This window comes from Perca fluviatilis, chromosome 21, assembly GCF_010015445.1.
Source record: "Perca fluviatilis chromosome 21, GENO_Pfluv_1.0, whole genome shotgun sequence".
In the NCBI taxonomy this organism is placed as follows: Eukaryota; Metazoa; Chordata; class Actinopteri; order Perciformes; family Percidae; genus Perca; species Perca fluviatilis.
The window spans coordinates 15,365,117-15,389,001 of NC_053132.1; the positions used below are offsets into that span (position 1 = coordinate 15,365,117).

Below are 23,885 nucleotides of genomic sequence, written 5' to 3' on the forward strand. Positions count from 1 at the left end.
GGTTGTCCAGATGTTTTACTACCAGAGGACAGCAGTGTGCTCACACTCATCACGGCCTTCAACCTGGCGGCTGCACTTGAGCTCTTAGGCTTTGTGCTGGTGGTTGTACCACCCTCTGACGGTTGGTGTTTGTCGCCCTCAGTTCTTGGGGCTGCTGGGGTCTTTCTGGATGGCCCATGAGAAGGTGGAGGACAGGGCTGGAGGAAAGCAGGGTGTGGGGCTAATCTACCTCCTCCAAACTGTTTCTTCACCTGTTGTCATGATAATATTAGTCCAAAACCAAATAACACCATTTAGGAAAGGAACAACAAGACATTTAAAATGCAAAAAGTATCTTCTCAACTAGCACTCAGCAAGAAAGTAAATAAGCATATTTCCCAAAATGTTGAACTCTTCCATGATGATGCTGTGTCCTTCAAAGCAGTCTACAGTCCATTATGTTAGTGATCACTAAAAGAACACTTTTAGTTTTTAACTCTTATTGCCTGAACTATACGTTAATTCAGGAATTTCACCACATTTCTGTTTTGTCTCTATTAGAATACTGTGCAAAAAACAATAAATGTCACTGTGATCAACAATTTCTCTTTACACATCAGGGATGCTGGTAGCCTGTGTTAGTGATTATCTAAAAGTTGTTCTGTTTCTGTTAGTAGTTTGTTTGTGTTTACCTCTCCGTCAGACTCCTGGGGACTGTAGTAGTAGCTGCCGTCGTCGTCAACAACTACTTCTCCATATTCATCATAGAGGCCGGCGGGTGAGATCAGTTTCCTGCGACTGCCGTACTGAGGAAGGTCATACCTGGACAGAGAGAGGAAAAAAACAGAGCGCATTATAGATAATCAATAACCAATAAGAAGCTGTGCAGAGAAGAAGAAGCAGATTCTCAATGTCACTGCTATACATTTTTAGGGGTTATTTTTCTAACATTATTGCTTTGTGTAATAATACATGAATAAATGGTGTTGGTGCTATTGTTCAACAGCTTCTGCCAATCAGAAGTGGCTGGAGAGAAATGTCAGAGCCGGTCTACGGAGAGCCTGTTCGCTCCATTGTACAGAATTTGGTTGCAGTTCCACCAGAGTTTCACTGGGGATGATCGCAGGCGAGTGCAAAATGAATGGGATTCTATGGAGCTAGACGGTTAAATTTGTCTCTTTCGCCCCGCCCGATTGTCTGAAATCTCAGATTTGATTGTAGTTTTTGCAAGTTCAACATGGATTATAGGTCGAAAGTTGAATGAACGAGTACTTATGTCCTTTCGATTTCTTACAGGTTGAGTCATTGTTGCCCACAACACACTATTATTCTGCTAATGAATGCTGATTGGTCAGTGAAGGACTGATTACGACCAGAGATCCCACTTGATGTCATCCGAAGCGGAACACGAATGTCAGAGTGAATATTTCTGCGTGGTCTTTAAAACATTAGCAAACCTCTTTCTAGCACGTGTATTGACAGGGAGAGCCAAACCTGTCAGCTGTGTTGTCGATGCCTCGAGAGAAAAAAGGAAGTGACTCAGAGCTTGCAGTATCTCTGGCCGTACGATGTGTATGACGTCATTTACATTTTAAAAGGCTTTTTTAGAACACCCAGTAGTGTGTATTTTCTTTGCCTCCCCTTTCAAATGCCACATTCAAATTACTAGACAAAAAATTATACCCTGAGAAAAGTGGATTTTGAGGGGTATAGCTCCATAGACCACCATTCATTCTGCACTCGCCTGTGAACTGTGGAACTGCAACCAGTTCAGAAGCCGGAAGTATCAGGAGAGTGGAACTTCTCCACTTATTCGAAATTCTCTGGAAATGTGCTTTGCAAACAGAACTGTTGCACTTGGCTAATGCTTATCCCCAGCCACTTGAAGCAATAACACACAGGGCAACACTGTCGTTTCACCCACTGATAAGCAGTGTCTAATGACTTGCCTAAGCAAAGCTGCCTTTATCACAAAAGAAGCATTTTGTTGCCAGGAGACATTTTGTTTGCAGTGGAATCAATTTTTCCTCCCTTTTGTATCTCTTTGCCTGTTGCCGGGAGCGCTGCCTAACTCCACTGGCCAAAAAACTGTGTTGTGCAGTGCATCACCACTTGGGCATCATGCCCTGCAGCAAGCAACTCAGACAGCTAGCGGGTCAAAAAACACATCTTTTCAAATCCTATCCTGGAAACAATATGTCCCAGTGTGATTAAAGTAACAAATCTGCTGAAAGTCCTTTGGCTTGGTTCCGTAACAGAGTTGTACAGAAAAGTTGCCTTGTGTAATCACTCTGCTTACAGTCAACCGGTGAGAGAAGTCACCCTCCTATTACATTAAGTAGTCAGGTAATAAAGAAAATGAAGGGGCAAGTGAATGACGTGTGTGGGTGAGAAGAAGGGGAGGTGGAGGTGTGTTAGGGGAAAAAAGAGAGGTGAGGGAAAGAAAGATGAAACAATGGAAGGGTCAACACATAAAGACCAGACCAGCCACGCATGTTATAATCCTCCCAGTATGGCCTCCTCAATCTAAATGTAATGAGTCTTAACCTTCCACTAAAACCTGCTTATGGGATTTCACAGTCATTAACCCGCAGACTCAAACTGAAGTGCACACACAATCAAATTACTTAAAGGCTACTGTAACTCTTTGCTTAGAGAGCTCTTTCCCCCTTCATTTCTCACTTCTCCTCTCCATGACTCCACTAGGGGGCAGTAATAAACTGAGAATCAATACATGCAGTTCAAAGTTGCCAGAATCAGTGGCATCACAGCCAAGACTTGGTGTGTTCTTGTAGCTGTGTGTGTACAGACAAAAAAATGACCAAACTGGCTCACTGGCCATTTTCAGGAGGGTCTCCAAATGCTAGCTGATTGTTTAATGATCCCAGGACGTGTGATCACATGACAAAGAGTAGTAGGCCTACTGTATGCTTTAATAGTCTCAGAAAGTCACTGGACGGAAAAATATACCCAATGTTTTGTGCCCTGTTTCATAATTGCTGGCTTGAATTAATCTCAGTTTTGTTTTAAAATGAAAAAAAGTTCTTACAAAAATTACCCAGAGGAAATGAACATTTTTTTATAAGACAGTTGCTCTTGGGGATATAATGAGGAGTTTTGAGTTTGCTGTTTTCAGAATAGATTTTCTTTTAATTATATCTAAATGGGGGAAGTCTATCAATTTTTCATGACAAAAGTCAGTCAACTAATCTTGGTAATTAAAGCCTGTAAAACTATTTTCTGTGGCTCTGCAGTAAGAATGAATGAAGGGATGCCACTTATAATTTAAGCATGGGCTTCAACACCATTGTTTTTTAACAGAAAGCATGCGTTACTCACTGGCAGGAAGGAGGCTGGAAGATCTACCAGACAGGGGGTCTCTGAAGCGCAAAGATATTGAGTTGCATTTTGGGAAGTTGAAGACCAAATGATTTCGAGCTTGATGCATAGGGACTAAGAGTCCTGAGCTGCTCTCGACCTCTGCTGTCTTCTAAACATGAAAATGGGGCCCGGCTAGGAGACTATGAGTTTATTTCTTGGCCAGGAACAGTCAAGAAATATTCCAGCACATGACCCCTAGTAAAACCACAACTTGACGTTTTTACTCTTCAGTTTTTGTATGAATAAAAAAAACAAAATTATATAATATTTTAATTACTGAGCTTTAGAGATCCTGGTAGGCAGATTTAGTTACTTTTGGACAGAGCCAGGTTAGCAATTTCCCTCCTTTCCAGTCATATGCTAAGGTAGGCTAACTAGCTGTTGGCTGTAGCTTCATATTTAGTGTACATACAAGTGTGGTAAGAAAGCAAATAAGTGTATTACCGAAAATGTTGAACCATCTCTTTAATATTTGTTCCCATTTGCAATTAATGGCTTTGTACACCTTTACCCTGCCTGGACATGCAGACTTCTACCTTTATTCCTGCTTCTGTTTAGAAAATAAGAACTGCATCTTCATTGAACTGATAATCCCTGATTTCACTCTTCTTATCCTATATTTTTTCATGTGGGTGCCCTAACTCAGCACCTATCAGCTCCTTTAGAGTCACACTGCTCATCACCCACGCCAATAGCAATTTTGGAAAAGCAAGATTTAATCCCTTATTGCTCCGTGGCGTGTGCGGTTGAGTATTTTACTCTTGACTAGAGGGCAACAGGAATTTGGCTTGTTTTGTTATTGTTTTTTTTTTTCCAGACATGCATCAAAACATCAGACCTGTGCAACAAATGGTTCAAGTTATTTACAGCATCTGTATAAATCCAATCAGAATCATGCCAATGGCAGATGGCTACATTCCCACATGCAGAGAAAATCCCATTTTGATCTCCTCTTTTGAAGACGGATGAAAGAAAAGGTCAAAAGGTTATGAAACATCATTCCAAATGTTTTTCAGATGGATTAGTACAGCTGTGGAGGTAAACACTAGAAGAGCTGTTGTTGGTTTCTCAAAAACAAAAGTCAAGCAAGAAAACTTTGTCTATGTCCTAAGAAGCGCATTTAGCATTTGTTAGCATAGTCGTTGAAAAAAATCCTGCAACTTCCATTTACACCGGCGACACAAAGTGATTAGATCTGAGTCCCACCGGGTCGCAAAGTCTGGTTTCCTGCTCCTGTGTACGTGCAGAGTCAGACATGAGTTTGTGGATGTTGCTCTAAGCCAACAGCATCTGGCCTATTGTCTGCTTCCACGGCTGGCTGCCTGATTAGCTGCTACAGTATTGCAATGCTAGGCAGAGAGAATTAGCTCTGTGTGTGTGTGTGTGTGTGTGTGTGTGTGTGTGTGTGTGTGTGTATGTGTGTGTATGTGTAAGAAAGAAAGAATGTGCAAGAGAGCATTTTTGAGTGAGTGTATGTATGAGTGAGTGAATGAATGTGTCTGCCTTGAGAGAATTTATGTGTGTCTGCTACTGTGTATTTATGTGTGAGTGTGGGTGGGTGTACAAAATCAAGTTCCCGGGAGTCTGCAGCTAAAATTATAAGAATTACACAATGCATCATAGATTGCAGGCTGGGTGAAGAATAACACACACACTAGGCAAGTCCTCATAGATCTTGTTCATGAACGCTTTGATCTAATGTGTTTGTGTGTTCAGTATATTGCGATCTATACAGTATTTCCTGCTTTTTCAATATAAGGAATCCAAGGAACGACATTTCGGTCAGACAAAGTGTATGTCATACCTGTAGAGACTTATTACAGTAAATGCTATTTCTGCACAAATTGGTCAGGGGCTGTATTATATTCAGAACATATAGCAGTAAACAAATATTTGCTATTTAAAGATATAGTGGAGTAATGGCATCCTGAATGAAGTGTGTTTGTTGTAAACAGAGCTTGTGGGTACTGTTGGGTCACTGTATCAATCAATCAATCAATCAATGTATTATTTGGCCCAGAGGGCAGTTTCTGAGATGTGTCCTGAGATGTCTGTTATGACACTATAATTAAAATGTAATTAAACCAGAAAACAAAAAGACTCTCACCGGCATAGAGGCATAACAACGAGGGATAAACAATGCTGGGATTAAAAAAAAAAGTTGGAAGAAAAAAGCCAAAAGGAAAAATAAAAAAATAACCAAGAAAAACAGCCGAAAATCTCTCTGTCCATGTGTGTTAACTATGTTGCTGCAGGATGTTTTGTCATGTGAAACCAAGGTAATGAGCTGGCAAAATGAAGATCTATCACAGAACAACAAATGGTGACTTATACGTAGAGGACACATCATGTTCTCCTTTCTGTTATTAGAGTGCAAACACACACAAGTGCGTACAAGTGCGTGCACGCGCACACACACCACACACACACACACACACACACACACACACACACACACACACACACACACACACACACACACAACATCCGAGGAAAATCATGTGATACAATAGAAAGCTCCAGAACAGCTTCTAAATGGGCTTTGTAGTGAGGTTGTTTCATGTCAACTACAATACTTTTTTTTTTCAGATTACCTTAATTCTATTATAATTTGAGTTTAGAAAAATTCTAGAAGCTTGAAAAGCGAGAGTTAAGATAGCGACAGATAAACCATCCAAACACAGAATGTTAAGATTACAGACAAGCAAAAATACACATAAACTATGTACAAAAAATGGTATGTAGGATGAGCACACAAACCCGTGATCATAGTTGTAATAATCTTGTGTGTAGTAGTCCTGCCCGGGGTCGATGCCAGATTCCATCGATAACTCCTGTGAGATTGACAGACTCTTATTAGCAGCTTTCCACATGCACATACAGACACAGATACATACCAAATATATCTATCCATGCGCGCGCGCACACACACACACACTTATTTAAAATGCACACAGGCAGAATCGCACACGGGGAGTAAAGAAGTATTCAGAAAAGAGAGAAAGAGTACCTCTGGTCTGAGCAGAGAAGGTCGGAGAAGTTGTTGCGTCTGCCAGAGGGAAAGAAAAGCGGCGAGTGACAAGAGAAATGGAAGAAGTTAGGAGCTCTCCCCCAAAATGGTATACATCTATTTCGGAAACGTAAAATCAATACCTGATGTTCCTTAATAAATATCACTAGAATGCAGAGGATTCTGTCTGTGCATTTCTGTGTTTTCATTTGTTGTTGTCAATCAATGTTGTGGGAGCAGGTGTTTCTTTTGTAATAGTGAATATCACTCTGGAACTGAATTTCAGCTGAAAATGAAATATTTATAACTTTCAAAATATATATGCTGTCAAAGGGATTAAATACAGCTATTTGGGGGGTGGATATTCACCAAAAGTTGTATTACCAACATTGTTGTGGTATATATTGAACAATAAACACCTGGTAACATTTTCCACCATGTCTCATGGGTTTTTAGATTTTAATAAGCACCATCAATGGACTGCAGACATGGGAGAATCAGTCAATTGCGTAGATACAAAAGATTGTAAATACAAATCACTGATTATAGTATAAGCTGTTCCATCTTGATAACATCAAACGGAAAAGAATAGAAAGAGCAGAACACAATGAAGGGCACAACTGAACATCAGAAGAAAAGAAGGAAAAGTAAATGACACACATGCAACTATATAGCATGCATACAGAGAAAGACACCTACCTCATGTTGTCTATATCCACGTCTGGAAGATCAAAGACAGAAACAGAAAGAATACCATTACCAAGAGAACCCATCATTAAACATAATACTTCTGATGTGCTTTTAATACATGTCAGCACTTTGCTCTGCATTTTCCTTACTGCAGAGGAAATGGGGTGTGATCAAAACCCAAATGGAAGTGGCCGCTGGAAATATGTTACATTTTGCAGAATTTAACCCAGTTTCCAAGAAGAAAGCAATAACATAAGATTTGTCTGAGTGCGTGGGATTGTGTGTATTTTGAGATAAATGGAGACACAGGGAGGGTTACTGTATGTATATGGGACAAAAAGACAGACTAAAGGACTAAACAAAATAAAAAAGCTGGGAAACTACAGTTAACCATTCCTGCACTCATGTCATTTACTGTTTATTTTGTTCTTTAATTTTGGTAAATAATCTAATTCTAGCTTTATAAATACGAATCATTCACATCTCATTTACACCCCATATGAGCTCGTCCTATTGTTGGGAAAACCGTAGATGGGGTATGTCAATATTAGCCACAACAATAATGAATCCATATTTCAGTTACTAGTTTGAAAGGTGGGATGTTTTATTAATCAGTAGAGGGTTGTTTATTATCAGGGAATATACAACACATGCAATGTCAAATCTGTGCATGTAAACATATTGTTTAGCATAAATTTTGAACTCTGCTAGTAAATACTCTCAACTTCAACAAACAGATTTGATAATGAACCTCAAATAATATCATTATGGTTTTTAATTGAGGGTTTACAGTAAGGGTCCACGATGGAGGTAGAAGAGTTACAGTCAGAGATGTGATAATGTAATCCAGTAGTTCCAGCCTTTTTGATCTGAGGTACCCCCACAGCCCTGTCAGATGAACTCACATCATAATTTCATCATTCATAACATTTTCAAATTAAAGTACTTGGATACAATCTTTCATTTACCCTCTGGCAACTACAGAAGTAGCCCCTGGGGTCATGTTCCCATGTTTGGGAATCACTGATGTAATCATAATCAGAGCATCTCCATAATTGTATTCCTAATCATTTCAGTGTCATTGTCTATGCCAGGGAGTTTTATAGACTGCATGCTCCTTTATCATAACAGAGTCCAGTAAAATAATCTAACATCACAGGTTCCAAGCATATTTAAATTATATCTAAAGATTTGACCATTTCTCCTGTGTGACACAAACCTTCACTCACTCTGGCTGATTTTTCACAACCACGAAGGCACTCGGAAAGCCTCTGCTTATGTTCTGTTCTGCTCAAAACCATAATTACTCTCCGCTCAGTTTGACATCAAGTGAAGACAGAAAATCAAACAGGTCCGAAGAGGATGCTCTCAAGTACTTATCAGAGAGGTATAATTATGTCAGCTAAGTTGTCTGCAGGAGGCTGTAGCCTATATAAATGAATATATGGCCATGTGCAACATGTTATTATAGGACAGTATCTTAACTGTTACATTTTAATTATTATATTCACGTTACATGATGCGTGGGGACATTTCGGTCAGACAAAGTGTATGTCATACCTGTAGAGACTTATTACAGTAAATGCTATTTCTGCACAAATTGGTCAGGGGCTGTATTATATTCAGAACATATAGCAGTAAACAAATATTTGCTATTTAAAGATATAGTGGAGTAATGGCATCCTGAATGAAGTGTGTTTGTTGTAAACAGAGCTTGTGGGTACTGTTGGGTCACTGTATCAATCAATCAATCAATCAATGTATTATTTGGCCCAGAGGGCAGTTTCTGAGATGTGTCCTGAGATGTCTGTTATGACACTATAATTAAAATGTAATTAAACCAGAAAACAAAAAGACTCTCACCGGCATAGAGGCATAACAACGAGGGATAAACAATGCTGGGATTAAAAAAAAAAGTTGGAAGAAAAAAGCCAAAAGGAAAAATAAAAAAATAACCAAGAAAAACAGCCGAAAATCTCTCTGTCCATGTGTGTTAACTATGTTGCTGCAGGATGTTTTGTCATGTGAAACCAAGGTAATGAGCTGGCAAAATGAAGATCTATCACAGAACAACAAATGGTGACTTATACGTAGAGGACACATCATGTTCTCCTTTCTGTTATTAGAGTGCAAACACACACAAGTGCGTACAAGTGCGTGCACGCGCACACACACACACACACACACACACACACACACACACACACACACACACACACACACACACACACACACACACACACACACACACACACACACACACAAATTGTGAAACCACTTGCGCATGTCATTAAATGAATTCAGGTGGAAATAGAATGGTGCCTCCTAAACACACACAGACACACACTTCAAGGAGAAATTGTAAGCTTTCATTCAGTGTCAAAATGCAGTTTTGAATGAATGAGTGTGCTTCAAAAAGACTAGATCATCTGGTGTGGAAGAATGTATTGAAGGCCATATCATTGGATGGATAAAAAAGGTTGAATGAATGAATTAATACATAGATGAAAAGGTTGAATTTTGGTGGATCTACCGGTTGGGATGAAATAGCCCTTTTCACTATCACTGTGTGCGTAAATGTGTGTATACTCTCTAGATTATAGCTACCAACAGTATGTACCTGGCATTGTGTAGTGTTTGATCTGCGTTTGTGTCAGTATGTGAAGATAAGTCTATCACTGTGTTCTTGTTGCTCTGACAGACACATTATTAGGTCTTCTCGAGAGAAAAAAACACAGACAGCTACCTGATCTCCGTTACAACACACACACACACACACATACACACACACACACACATCTGATGATTGACTCTCGCTCTTTGTGTCCGCTCCACCTTGTCTTACAGTGTGTGTGAGAAACAGTAGGAGAGAAATATTAGCTCTTAAAGAACACACTCAGACTATAACACCCAAAACACTTACTTCTCTCTTTTCTTTCTACAGTTCATCTCTCACTTCTCTCTCACAGTGTTACTGTAGCTCCCTTGCCCTTTGCACAGTAACTCCTCAACTCATTTAGTTACTTTTTGTCCTACCGTTTAACTCTGCCCATTTTGGCCTTTTCCCTCTCATTTATTGTGCATGCTCTAAATGTGTAATTACCAAAATGTAAATGCAGTGAGACAGGACTGCAGATAAATAGCCATGTTCCGACTTTAAACAGCTTTATATCTATACTTTATATTACTTATAATAATTTGGCATTTCTAAAGTTTGAATGTCTTGAATAAAACCTACACTGAGCAGATTTACAACACATCACAACAAAAATCCCACAACTTTTGTTACTGTGAGTCAATACTCACAGTAGCTTGACTTATGACCCAGTGATAGAACTGTGAATTGTGGTCTTATTTTTGAAGTTTTGGCCACCATATCTATTGTTTATGGTAACAATTACCAAAGTGAGATTGTGGAACACCGCTACATTGCTAAAACAAAATCTGATGGGGCAAGAAACACAGAGGTCAGCTGATCAGACAGGTTGTAAACAAGACTAAGGGTCTACAGCCATGCTAGCAGCTACCTGAGGCTGTACAATAACACTATACTGTAAGGGTTCTCTTCCATCTTTTGAAACCTTTTTTTGCCTGCTTGCTTCATCTGAACTTCTCTGTTAGGGTTAAGTCGCCTACACATGCTCTGTGGTAGAACCGTGAGGTAGGGTGCAGAGCAGAGAGGCAAAACGCAGCGCAGGAACGTCTGGATTTGGTTGCGCCTTTAAAAGGTCTGCGGCAACTAGGGCAAAGTTTAAATAATTTGAACTTTGAGCGCAGTGCTCGGCTCAAATCTGAGCGATGCGCGACGCCAAGGGTAGGTCTACGCCTAGTTGGGCAGCACTGCTCTCACCATTGGAACGGCCAAGACAGAGCGGTTTTACCGCGGATCATGTGTAGGCCGCTTTAGGGTTAGGGGATGAGAATGAGGGATGGTTAACATCATCTTGTGACGACATGAGTGTCAGTAATCAATATTGTTCATGTGTTTTGTACAGAACAATGCGCAACTAAGCACTAACTACAATTTCAACTCATTGATTTGATTGTTGTTTTAGGGGTTCACATATTACTTACCATTTACTTACTGATTACTTATAAATATGCCAATTCAGAAAACTATTATTTGAGTGTTGTTAGTTTACATAGAGTGCATTTTTCTATTATAGTGACTTTGATAAATATCAGAATATATTTTATAGATAAATTGTGCATAAATGTGGGTAATTCCAAAGAATTCACCTTCTTTTTCTTGGTATTGTATAATTGTCTCATAGCTATTTGCTGCTTCAATGACTACAGTTTTCCATGATAATGTTTTCTGTAGCGAGGATCAAACCTGTGAATTTACAATTACATGACAGCTGCTCCCTCTCCATGTCTTGTATCTGTGTTTCTAAATTTAGTTTCAATTAAACGCTGTTGGCTTAGCTGAACATTGTAAACAATACTTATTTCCAAAGAGGATGCACGTTCTCTAGCAAAAACACACAATAAGAACTGAAAGAGTGAAAGCAGAATGTGTGTGTGTGTGTGTGTGCAATGACATGCAGAACATTGAGAAAAACTAAAATTAACATAAAACATTTCCAACCCAGTAGCACTGCCTGCAACCTGTTTAATGCAGCTGTGTGTTTGTGTAAGTGTACATGTTCACATTCCTGTTTATGCCCAGGCTCTTGTGTGTGTGTGTGTGTGTGTGTGTGTGTGTGTGTGTGTGTGTGTGTGTGTGTGTGTGTGTGTGTGTGTGTGTGTGTGTGAGATTGTCTGTTGATGCTTTAAGTTGAGCCTAAAATGTACAACTCAATTCAATTCATCATGATCATCATCATCATTTGCGTGTGAGAAGAGAAACACTTTACTAAACAACTGCAAAGGCTGTGTGTGTGTGTGTGTGTGTGTGTGTGTGTGTGTGTGTGTGTGTGTGTGTGTGTGTGTGTGTGTGTGTCATAATAACGGCTGTATAGATTACACTGGAGACACGATAAATCCTGTCATCACTTGATAACCACAGATATAACCAGGGTTTGTTTTTTTGGCTGTACATCATGATTTGATAAAATTTCCCAGATATGAACATCAGTATCATTCTGGTCTTGTGGGACAGATGTGATTCTGTCACTTCATGATGACAATATGCGTCTGGAGACACCTTGTTGAAACTGATTTAGCTGATGACAGTGAGGTCTGCTGCTGACAGGGCTATATCCACAGGCTTTGATTCCACTCCAGGCTTTGAGTACATTTTAGACATTGTTAAGGTAATGTAGGCGCTTTGAAGACTGCCACTTCTTCACATATCTGGTTAGCTCTACAGCAGAGGTCAAATTAGAGACACATATCTCATTCCTTTTTCTGTATAACAGCTACAGGTATTTCATCAAAGGAAAGGGAAGGGCCTGACATATCTTACAAGCAGTTACAGATGACATTCCTGGGACATCACCAGTGAATCCTACCCATGAGAGTCTGACTATTGCAATAAAAACATTGTTTCATTCAATGTAACCGTGTATAAGATGGTGTAACATGCTTTGCAGATGACTGAGCATGCATTTGTGATAAGATTTGATTTGATGAGGCAGACATTTACATCAAAACATGTTGCTAAACTCCACTGCCACCTGATCGGCAATATTATCATATTAACGAGTCCCTTTTCTTTAGATTTGTTAATGACGTAAAAATGTTTTTGCAAAGACATCTGATGCATTAGGGAATGTTACTTTTATGATGTAATTTTAAAAGTAGAAAAAAAAAAAAACAGTGGTTAGTTTCATTTTGACCTAATGTGATTGTGTGACCTTCACGGACCTTATGAACATGACTACCTCTGCATACTTTTCTGGCACAACCCATTATGAGAAAACAGCAGATGTCATTCAGTAGATGCTCCATTTTGCACATGCCCATAGCGGTGCTGCTTCACTTCTGTTCCTCCCTGAGGACAAATGTACATGCTGTCTTGGGGACTGTATCACTAATGCTAATGTTAAAGTGACACCAGACTGAGGACTTTTTAGTACTAACTACTACAGTAGCTACCAAAATATGTTAATGTGAGGGGCAAATTCTAAATGTTACTGTTACAGCACTAAGGCCATTTGGTAACACTTTACTTGAAGGTATCCACATAAGAGTGACATGACACTGTCATGAACATATGACACTGTCATCACACATGAACCCTAACCCTAACTCTAACCCTAACTTGTCATAACAAAAATGACGAATGACACTTAATGACAGAAGCGTTATTTCATAAATGTTTATGACTTGTTTATGCCACGTTCATGACAGTGTCATGTCACTCTAAAAGTAAAGTGTAACCGGCTGATTTAAATTATTGTCAAACAAAAAATGTCTTTAAAACTCTTCAGTCAGTACCACATATTTTATTGAGAAAAAGGTCTCATGTTGATGGTCTTTTTGTATTTTTCATATTAATTATTTCCCAAAGTACCCACACAATGATTTTAATGAAGGAAACTTTAGGTAAAAGAAGCAATAGTAACCTATAGAAAATGTTGAAAATGTAGCACATATTGTGAATAAAAATATCACTCTACAAAAATATTTAAAAAAAATTTCTACTGTATCTATGCACATACCTAAAACACGAATAACTCCCAACTAAATAAGTATTTGACAAAAAGCAGAACGGACACAAAAAGACAAAAGATAACTTAAAAGAATGTTTCACTTTCCCCATGTCTCTGTTTGCATTTTGAAGGTAGTTTTTTAACACGTTGATGTCATGAAGTATTGATATGAAAAGTTCAACCCTGTCTCCTATAAATTACGTTTACATAAAACTAATTTACAACGGTGAATATGTTTTGAAGGAAACATAAAGCTGGCCGGATTACATTTTCAATAAACATAATAAGCAAAATTTAAATCTAATTAGCATATAAATCACAAGAAATGTTTATTCTCTACTGATCATATCAATACAATGTAGCTTTTTATTCAAAAAAACGTTGCCAGTGAACATAATCAAGCCGGCGATTACGTTAAGTAGCACGACGTAATTGGAAAAACGTATATATATTAAAATAGTAATATATTAAAGTAATCTGTAGGAGAAAGGGTTAAGAAAGATAAATAACTGTGCTGAAATTAAACAAAGATGGAAAGATGTTTGTAGACAACAACCTACTGATAGGAACAGACATATTGAATATTGTACACAGAACAGAAGCTGTGATCTTACAGTGTTACAGCACTAGGTAACTACGTAATATTGATGAAATGGAGAGTAAAACCAGAATATGACATGACTGATCATATCACTGGTTGTGGCCCTGTAACAGCGAAATACCATCCATACTAAGAAAATAAAAAAATAAAAAACATGTCCAGCAAAGTTCAATCCAAGTTGGCAGGTTTAGCCTTGTTCTTTCCTCCTCGGTTTGATTTTTTATTTTCACACCGACTACTTCTAGAATAAGCTAGTAAAGATGTCCAGAGGGTGTTTTAAAGCCACCCCAAACATAGCTTCTCACAACTGCAAGTGTGTCCATCTACAATAAAGTGTCTTTAATTGATTATAATTTGTTGTTGACAAGAATGTCAATTACTTGGCATGGATGTAAAATGGTAATGAAAGCATTCAAACTGAAAGTTACCGGGAGACATTTTGCCACTTCTAATCACTTGATTTCACAGCTCCCATCTGCAGCTATTTAAGCCAACTTCCCTCTGTGTTAATAAAAAAAAAAAAAAAAAAAAAACATTTGTGGGCAAACTAAAATAATGGCAGTGGCAGATAATGAGTTAGCCCTCGAAACAACTACTATTTTAATTTTTCCTAGTATTTCAGGTTCACTGAAATGGGGACACATATTTAAAAAAGAACTTCTTTTAATCCTTCTCTCTTCTTGCAAGAATCAAAGAGAAATAGTGTAGGATACAGTAACAGAGTGGAAGCCCTTTCCAGCGATTACATGACTGAATGCATTAGGGCTATGCAGGATGTGATCTTTCTTGCTGTTTTACATCCCCTCACTTCTCTTTTTTTGTTCACAAGTACCATCCTTTGAGAGGAGCAACATTTTTCTTCTACCCACATTTTTTTTTTGCGAGGCCTAGATTTTTTTTTTTCCCATGTAGAAAAAAAGAAGTCATGTTGGAAGAGCACAGTCCCAGCGCGGTAAAGAATCACCAAATCATCACAGCACTCCGCTGAGCTATTTTGAGCATCAGTCCCTTGACAGACGCGGAAACTACGCAACAATGTTAAGAAATTCCCCTCTGTGTGCTTTCCATATCATAAAGGCAAAGGCTAGAGCATTGTAGACTGAGAGGGGAATCGTTTCTCAAGTTCTTCCACGATGGAGTTCATGTTTGGGTTGGGTTGAATCTGTGGAGGTGGAGGTGGGGGTGGAGGATCCTCCCCTCCTCCTCCCACTCCTTCTCCACCTCTCCCTTCTCCCTCCTCTCCTCCTGCTGCTGCTACTGCTAATTCATCCAAGTCAAGAGAACCAAGAGAATCCATGGAGGCTCGGCTCTTCAAGACCTTTTTGAGCGGGATCTGTTTCTGATCTATCTGGCTGAACATGTTTGCCACCGACTTCTCAATGTCCGCAATGTTTTCGATGTTCTTTAAGATTCCTTTCCGCACTTTTCGGGGAGGTTCGGGCTCCGCAGGTAGGGGTGGTGGTGGTGGCCGGAGGGACACGGGCCGCAGAGCCGGTACCTCCGAGAGTGACGGGAGTACAAAGGTGGATGGACGCAGGAGTGAGGGCGACAAAGGGGGAGGGAGAGGTGGAGGCGGGGGAGGAGGTGGGGGAGGGGGAGGAGGAGTCTGCTTTTCTATATGGTTGGAGTGAGATGAAGCAGGAGGGAGAGAAGCAGAGGAGGAAGGGCGGTGCGGAGGAGGAGATGATGGAGGAAGAGGAGCTGATATGGGAGGCGGAGGTGGTGGGGATGGAGATATTGGTGGTGGTGGTGGTGGTGGTGGAGGAGTTGACGGAGGATCAGGGATAAGCTCTGAATTGACCTGAAGTCGTTCTTCTGCACTCTGATTTCCTGTTAAATTTACCCCGAAGCGCCGCAGCACAGGCGGAGTTGGCTTGTGACTTGGAGGAGGGGTCCCTCCATCACTTTGGGTGACAATAATACTCGGTGGACCCTCTTTGACCTGAGCAGTTAGAACATTTGGGGGAGACTCCGGGAAAATAGAAAGTATGATATCAGGCGACAAAGATCCTCGTGAATCTCTGTTTGGCCTTTGCCTCATTTCCTGGACTGCCTGTTGCTCAAACTGTCTGGCTTGTTCTTTGACTGTCAGCTTGGGTTCCAGATTTGGGCTTCCCATTAAGTCTGAATCCAACCCACGGTCAAATCCTGAATCCAGACCAGCATCTTTACTCTCCTTGAATTCAGCCTTTAGAAGCTCCAGCTCCCACTGAACAGGATCCATGACCACTTGCCGTCTCAAAGTGTCAAACATCTCTCTACGATGTAACCTTGATGGGAGAGTCCAGCTGTGTCCAACCCCAGATCCCCATCCGCTGTCACTGCCACTGTACCCACTGAATCCCACATCTCCGCCAGGGGAGCCGCTGAGCCTCAGCCACGCCTCTCGAAGGCCTTTCCTGGAAGGGGAGAAATTTCCAAGAAGGTCTCTTGTCCTCTGGCTTCTTCCAAGAGTCTCTGGGCTACTCAAAGTCCCGTCCTCATGGTAGATGGGATTTTTGATAGTCAGGGGGTTTTCATCAGAGAGAAAGGTGATGCTGGACTCAGACTTGGGCAGGTTGTTGAGTACCCCTCCGTTAGCAACGCACTGACGGTGGGCAGCGATCGCTCGTGTGGCAAAATCTGAGATCAGACGTTGGCGGTCGCTTTCATCCAAACTGCCACCACTCCCACCAGCAACACTGTGGTTTGACCGGCTGATACATGCATGGAAGAAAATTTGAGAAAAAAGAGAGATGGAAAAAGATGGAATGAAGGGAGAGATAATACAATAATTACAGATAAAATATGGAGATGAGAGGAGTGTATAGTGAATTGGAAAGATGTAATTTTATAAATCGAAGCTAAATAAATGGAAGAGGGAGATAGGGACTGAATGAAATTCAAATAAAAGAGCAGTAATGCACAGAATGGTTAGATAAGATGTTTTTATAAAGGGCAGAAGGATACATAAATAATGGTAGAAAGGCAGATACAACAATAAAACGTCTGCTAGAGCTGTTTGATAGATGAAATGAAAAGAGACTTCACATTAAGAGATAAATGAGGACAGGGATGAGAGGAAATGGAGGAGGGATCTTAAAAGAGGTAACCGCATCTTCTTTCTGTGCTGTTTTTACCCGAGGGGCAAGAGATAGAGCACTAAAGAATAGTCTTGGAACACAAATGAAAAGAATCCAAATAGATCTTATGTACGCTAAAAGTGGTGCACTACAAAGACGCCACTGCATCATGACTATAAACAACGCCAGATCTGTTGGGGCAGGGGTAGACAACTGTGTGTCATGATGTTTTGAGAGTATGCAGATTTCCGTACAACAAAAGACTGATTATATCATCCTCTCTGGTTGAAGGTGCTCTAATCTGTGAAATATATTGTGCAGTTTATGACTTTGTTAAAACTCTGCAGACTCTTGGTTCGTCATGGCACATGGCTGGCTACTTCTATGCTGTTAGTCCAATAATGCAACTTTACCAGAGTTCTGATTCATTACGGATCAGGCACAATTAACCTTAAACAACACAACTTTGCTCTCTGATCTACCAAGGTACAACATACCCTGCACATGAAACAAGAGTAACCACTGACAAGCACGGACACAAACACAAAACAAAGGCAAGAAAACTTTCACAGCATAGTATCAAACTACAGTAATCGCAGATGTGAAGCAATTCTCAGCATCCTACTCACTTTTGTCTGTTAGTCATGGATAAAAGGTGGATGGATGAGGATGAGAGAAGATGGACAGATGAATGCATCAGTCAACATGAGGAAAACAGGAAAAGCAGAGTGATGAAATGACAACAAAGAATGATGTTATAAATGTTCAATGTTGAGAAAGAACAGAGCTAGTAGAAAAGGTGTATACAGTATGCCTTATAAAATGAAAACCATCTACTTTTATCCACAAGGGCTAAAGACCTTGCACATTAACACTCTGATATCAGTTGTTGAGAGAAGAAAGAGTATTTCTCAGTGCCTGTCTGGGGAATAAAACTGCCAACTTTCAAGTCATAACTTAATTGCCATACCGTTATGGTTGTCATTATGCTATTAGATTAAGAATAGAAAAATGTCTCACATATAGTATATTTACTGATCTGTTATATAAAGAGTAATACTCCATTTTCAACATTGGGGAACCCCATTAAATATTAAAGCGACTGCAGAGTGTAGATGTTAAAGCATTTAATAATGATTTCATCTTGTTTCAGCATCACATGAGATCATTTATTTGAGGTTTTAATAAAATTGCGATATATTTGCAATATTCCTTTCTCTTAGTTGCTTTTCAAAGTAAAAGTTTTAAAATATAAACTGCAGCTATTATCAGGTAATCTTAAAACAACAGTTGCAAATTTTCAATATAATTGTCAGCCTGGTCTCACAGAATTCCGTGAAATGATCACCAACTGTTAACACCGCATTACGTGGTGGTGGGACGGAATGTGTGAAAATTCCGTGTGGCCACCACGGAAAACAATGCCAATGATGAGAAGATGACGGAGCATTAAGAGCAACTACGGTAGCGAGTAGTATGAAAGTACGAAAATCCGCATAGGGAGGTTGGTTGGGGTGGTGGACGGGTCAAACATCACAGGACTTTCGCGCAGGAGACCGGGGATCGTGTCCCGCGTGTCATGTTTCCTAAACCCAACCGTCGCTTTCTTCTTTTACTAAACCCAACTGTCCCGTTGTTGTCCCGTTATTGTTTTCCTAAACCCAACCATCCCGTTGTTGTCCCACGTGTCATGGAAACGTAAGCCCACCCACAACCATTTCACGGAATTTTTCCGTGGGCCCATCACAGAATGTTTTGCGATTCCGATTCCAATTCCGGCTTTATTTTGTATTTTATTTCAGACGTTGAAGGTTATGAGTTAAAATATTTCCTGCTGTTTTAAATTGAATGGTATTCAAGACATTAACCATTATAATTATGGAGCAAAAACAACATTAAACCATACAGTGGCAAAGTTAGCCTGGAAACAATAAATATTCCAGTAAAAAGTTGGTAAAAACCATAAATGGGAAGGCATATTATACACATCTAGTTATTGCTACACAGCACACGTGATGACAATAACGCGCTGTGTTGCTAACTAACATTACTTTTAATTTAAGTTTAAAAAACATGCTTCATTTCATTTGCTGCTAATAATAAGTTAAATGGCACTTCATTTCTCATAGGTAATTGAAAACAGACATTAAAACCCAAGCCTGTCAAGAGAACAGCCAAAGGTAATTAAAAGAAAAAGAAAAAGCCTCAGAAATCAGTCTACTGAGCAGTTTGATAATGGACCTTAATTATGGATGTGGAAACTTTTGCACTTTTCCAGGTTTTATACTCTTCAGGGATTATTTAGTCTCTACAAGATTCCAGTGATAATTCAGAACACACACACTAGTATTGCACAAAAAGCGCGCACGCACGCACGCACGCACGCACGCACACACACACACACACACACACACACACACACACACACACACACACACACACACACACACACACACACACACACACACACACACACACACACACACACACACAAATACTCTCCTCACCACAATTAAACATGCTCTACAGCTTATCAAAAGAATTAATTATCGCCCAGGGTGGTCTTTATAAATTACGGGATGCATTTATTTCAATTATCTCATATCGAAGTTAATTTCCGCACACATTTTTCAGAGGATCATTTGGGCTAGTTAGTACACACACACACACACACTCTCTCTCTCTCTCTCTCTCTCTCTCTCTCTCTTACACACAGTTGGAAATCCCTTGTTGTCATTTGGAGATAGTTCCTACCATCTTGCATATGAATTGCTCTCATGTTAATAAGAGTGGGGAGGCATATCAAGGGCAGACAGGAATCCGGTGATGCATGTAATGTTGATAAGAGTTCATCTCAACTTCTTCTTAACGCTCCAGTAAGAAATTATAAATGAACTATCTGTGCATTGCCTTGAGTAAGTTTGTGTATGTGTGTGGTTATTAAAACTTTCTGATAAAAGTTAATATGGTGTTTCTACATACAGTCACTATTAAACTCTTGTTTAACCAAGCCAAAATGTGTCAAACCAGCAGAAATTGGCAAGAGGATAAATTACACTAAATGTGCTAAGATACACAGAAACGGGGGAGCTACAGTAAATGGTGAAGAGAATATGACTAAATTGCACAATAACAAAGCAACGTTTGGAAGCAGCATAGAAGATTCAGCACTGATAGGACTTGAGATGTAGGACATAATTAATAAAAAGTCAAAGTAATTTCCCCAATATCATCAAAAAGCTTATTTATATTGCCTCAAGTTGCTGGCCATGGTTCCCGGCCTTAAGATTGGGAACTTCTAAAAACAAGCAAATTACTTGCAAAGCAAACATTCAAAATACTCATATTGCAATTTGCTATCAACAAAAAGGTCACATTTGCACGATTATTATTTTTACAGTGGTATTGAAAGCAATCAATGCAGTCAAAATGAATATTGTTCTGTAGAGAGATTGCTGACCTTCATTTTATAATTTGTATGGTGAGGACATTGGTATGCATTGCAACAAGGAAACTGACGAGGAAATGGCTGCATGTTGCTGAACTTTGTGAAGATAAAATTGCAGGGTTGATCTGCGATTGTTAATGCATTCATTAATGCTTGTTAATGCATTCATTCTTTGTTTGGTGCTATGTGGGGTTAAAAGGCTGTGCATAATGTCCTCTCTACATAATGTCGGCTTCTTTGGCCACTGCAAAAATGTAAAATTAAGGACAGAAAATGTCCCGAGACCACAAAAAAGCCAAATGAGGCCACATTCACAACAGTCTGAGGCTGCTCCAACAGAAATTTTCGGATTAACAGATCAATCCTTGCAAGGGCTCCAAGCTTAGGAGTGATTTGATAAAAGTTCAACAAAGCAACTTTAGTGTGATGATTTAACAAGTTTTATTTTCAGTGAGCGGGTGTGTCTGAGTTGCTGTCACTGGTCGATCAAAAAACATCTCAGCATCCTTCAATCAGACTTCGAAGACAGTCAATATGTATAATTTACTTTAACATTTCAATACATAGAGAATATTAATCTACATAGAAATGTTTAAGAAGAGTCTTTATAGGCTGAAACATATGGCCATTTTGTGTGAGAAAGGCAGTCTTATTATTTATCAGTTTGACATGAAAGTGGCTCAAGACCTTTGACCAATTAGTTTAAATATTGGCCTATTCTGACAAGCCTTTAAATACGGTTTTTGAACAAGTCTGTCGATGATGTGAATGTGTTCAATCAGTAATCCAGAGTGTACCAACATTAAAACGGTTTTGTTTACTTGCAAGATGCACTTTCACAAGTAATGAAATAAATAGCATCACACATATAAGGATGTGAAAGAGTTATTATTATCACACTACAAACGTCTTCATGTTGTAATCACTTTTTTCTGCATTGTTGTGCTCTTTGACTTTGATATGAGTTTTACGCTATAGAGTGTTATAGAGTTTGTTGTTGTGCTTGAGGTTGTAGGTAATGCCATTTTTCAGGTTTCCTGATGTTTGTCCATTTTTCCTTTCATTTCATTTATATTTGTGATATGGATGTATGTTTTTTTTACTTTCCTGATTCCTACTGATCGTATTTGGATGTTGGGAACTGTCAATCTTTCGAACTGCATTTTGTGTTATCCAACATAGTCCAGGTGTTGTAGCTTGTTTTTTTTTTTATTAAGTAAATGGTATTCAAACTGCATTAGACCCTCTCACGTGTGCCCTCTTTTTTTCTTGCACCTTAGCATCTGGTTGTGAGTGTGGTCACTGGTCCTATCCCAACTTGTACAATATCTGTGACATTTTATGACAATAACTGCCTAAACTCTACTTCAGTGTAAATAATGTTTCCTGGTATCCAGAATTGCTCTATGCTCTTTTGAAACTCTGAATGTTATATTGCTTATGATTTATGCTTATTTTCCCTTTATTTCTAATTTCTTAGTTGTTTACCATTGCCTTCTTTCACACAAAGCTGTCAAAGCAAGAAAAGGTACACTGCCATTAAAAAAAAATATGAGCTAATGCATCTGCTTTGGCTCATCAATATAAATGCCTCTTTCACACTTCACTTACATGGCGTTGTCACCCAGCTCTTCATACAGGTTGTTGGCAGTGCCTCCCCCAGGTTTGCTCATTGGCAGTGCCATCTGGATACGGGCGGTCTTGGCACACTCTGCCTGGCGTCTTAACCCAGCAGAGAGGAAACACAGAGTTAGTCGTCGAAATTTTGAGTAAAATCCCGACCTTAGAAAGTAGTGAAATGGTAATAATAAGGGCAGAGGGGGTTTACAGGATAACTTTGGTGTATCCATCTCTATCTGTGTCCTTAAGCAAGTCATCATGCCAACTACTCATGTATTTGTGTATATTTCATTTAATTGTGCAATAACAATGTGTATTTTCACATTTTACAATACAGTTTTTTTACTACAGTATAGTGTAGTATGGGTGGTGATGGTGCAGTGGATATGACACATGCCTTTGGTGTGTGAGATCTGGGTTCAATTCCCACTGCGATCAGAGGCATGACCTCTGACATATGTAGCAATTGCTTTGGATACAAGCGTAAATGACATGTAATGTGTGTGTGTGTGTTTTCAGCTATTTAGTCTGTCCACCATTTGGGTCCAGAAATATCTTAATTTTTTATATTAACTATTGTATGAATTGCAATACATTTTTGCACAGACATGTATGCTTCCCAGAGGAACTAGCCAGCTGACTTTGGTGATCCCCTTACCCGCTAAACTATGATGCTAAACATGGTAAACATTATACCTGCTAAACCTCAGCATGTTAGCATTGTCACTGTAAACATGTTTCTAGCATTTACATTTAGTACAGCCTCACAGAGCTACTAGCATGGCTGTAGACTAACTCAGTGGTATCCTATTCTTGACTTGAAACACTGTATATATTAAACTGTGATTCTTATATTGAAAGTGATGTCTCCCAGTTTTATTTATAGTTTTGTTATTATGGTGTTATTTTTGTTGGTTCATTTGTATATCTGTTTATCTCATCTCTTAACCTCTATACTTGAATAAGCAAAAGAATAAGTATATGGTTTGTCATAGAATCAGAAAAATTGGAATATGTGTACGTGAGATTCTGAATACTAATAAAATACAAATGAAAAACAAACCAAAAAAAACTGTGATTCATTATCAAATTGTTTAATGTGCCTCTCTACATGGCAGACTTTGCAACAGCTAAACAGTGTCAATTGTATCTTGAATTAGTTGCTTTCATTATTATTTTTTTAAAAGGACCTGACAGAGCTTGTGGAATGGGACATCAAGGTGGAAACAACAAACATCTATTTCTTGTCCAGTCAACATAACATGACCTGAACTCCAATATGACCACACAGACATATTTTAATAAAAGCCTCGGCCTTGGACATTTACTGATTCCGTGTTCTTCAGGATTCATTTGTTTGATTGTCCGCTGTCCTTTCTGTTTCACCGCCCTTCCTGATTTCATCCATTTTATTGTACAGTGAAAGTCAATACATTAATCACAATGAGAGGTGTTTAAGACAGCCAGGACATGAATATTTAGGAAATATGTAAAC

The 23,885-nt window shown here is 39.3% G+C and overlaps 1 protein-coding gene across 1 annotated transcript in view; it reads right to left on the reverse strand.

The window, feature by feature from the left end:
• LOC120551617 (protocadherin-15-like) overlaps window positions 1-23,885 on the reverse strand; it is a 196,036-nt gene that overhangs the window by 4,146 nt on the left and 168,005 nt on the right. The window contains exons 35-42 of the mRNA XM_039789112.1: window positions 22,382-22,492; window positions 17,952-17,957; window positions 15,346-16,956; window positions 7,179-7,208; window positions 7,070-7,091; window positions 6,371-6,409; window positions 6,121-6,194; window positions 672-801 (exon numbers count right to left, since the gene is read on the reverse strand). Coding sequence (XP_039645046.1) covers window positions 672-801; window positions 6,121-6,194; window positions 6,371-6,409; window positions 7,070-7,091; window positions 7,179-7,208; window positions 15,346-16,956; window positions 17,952-17,957; window positions 22,382-22,492 — 2,023 coding nt within the window. The remainder of the gene's footprint in view (window positions 1-671; window positions 802-6,120; window positions 6,195-6,370; window positions 6,410-7,069; window positions 7,092-7,178; window positions 7,209-15,345; window positions 16,957-17,951; window positions 17,958-22,381; window positions 22,493-23,885) is intronic.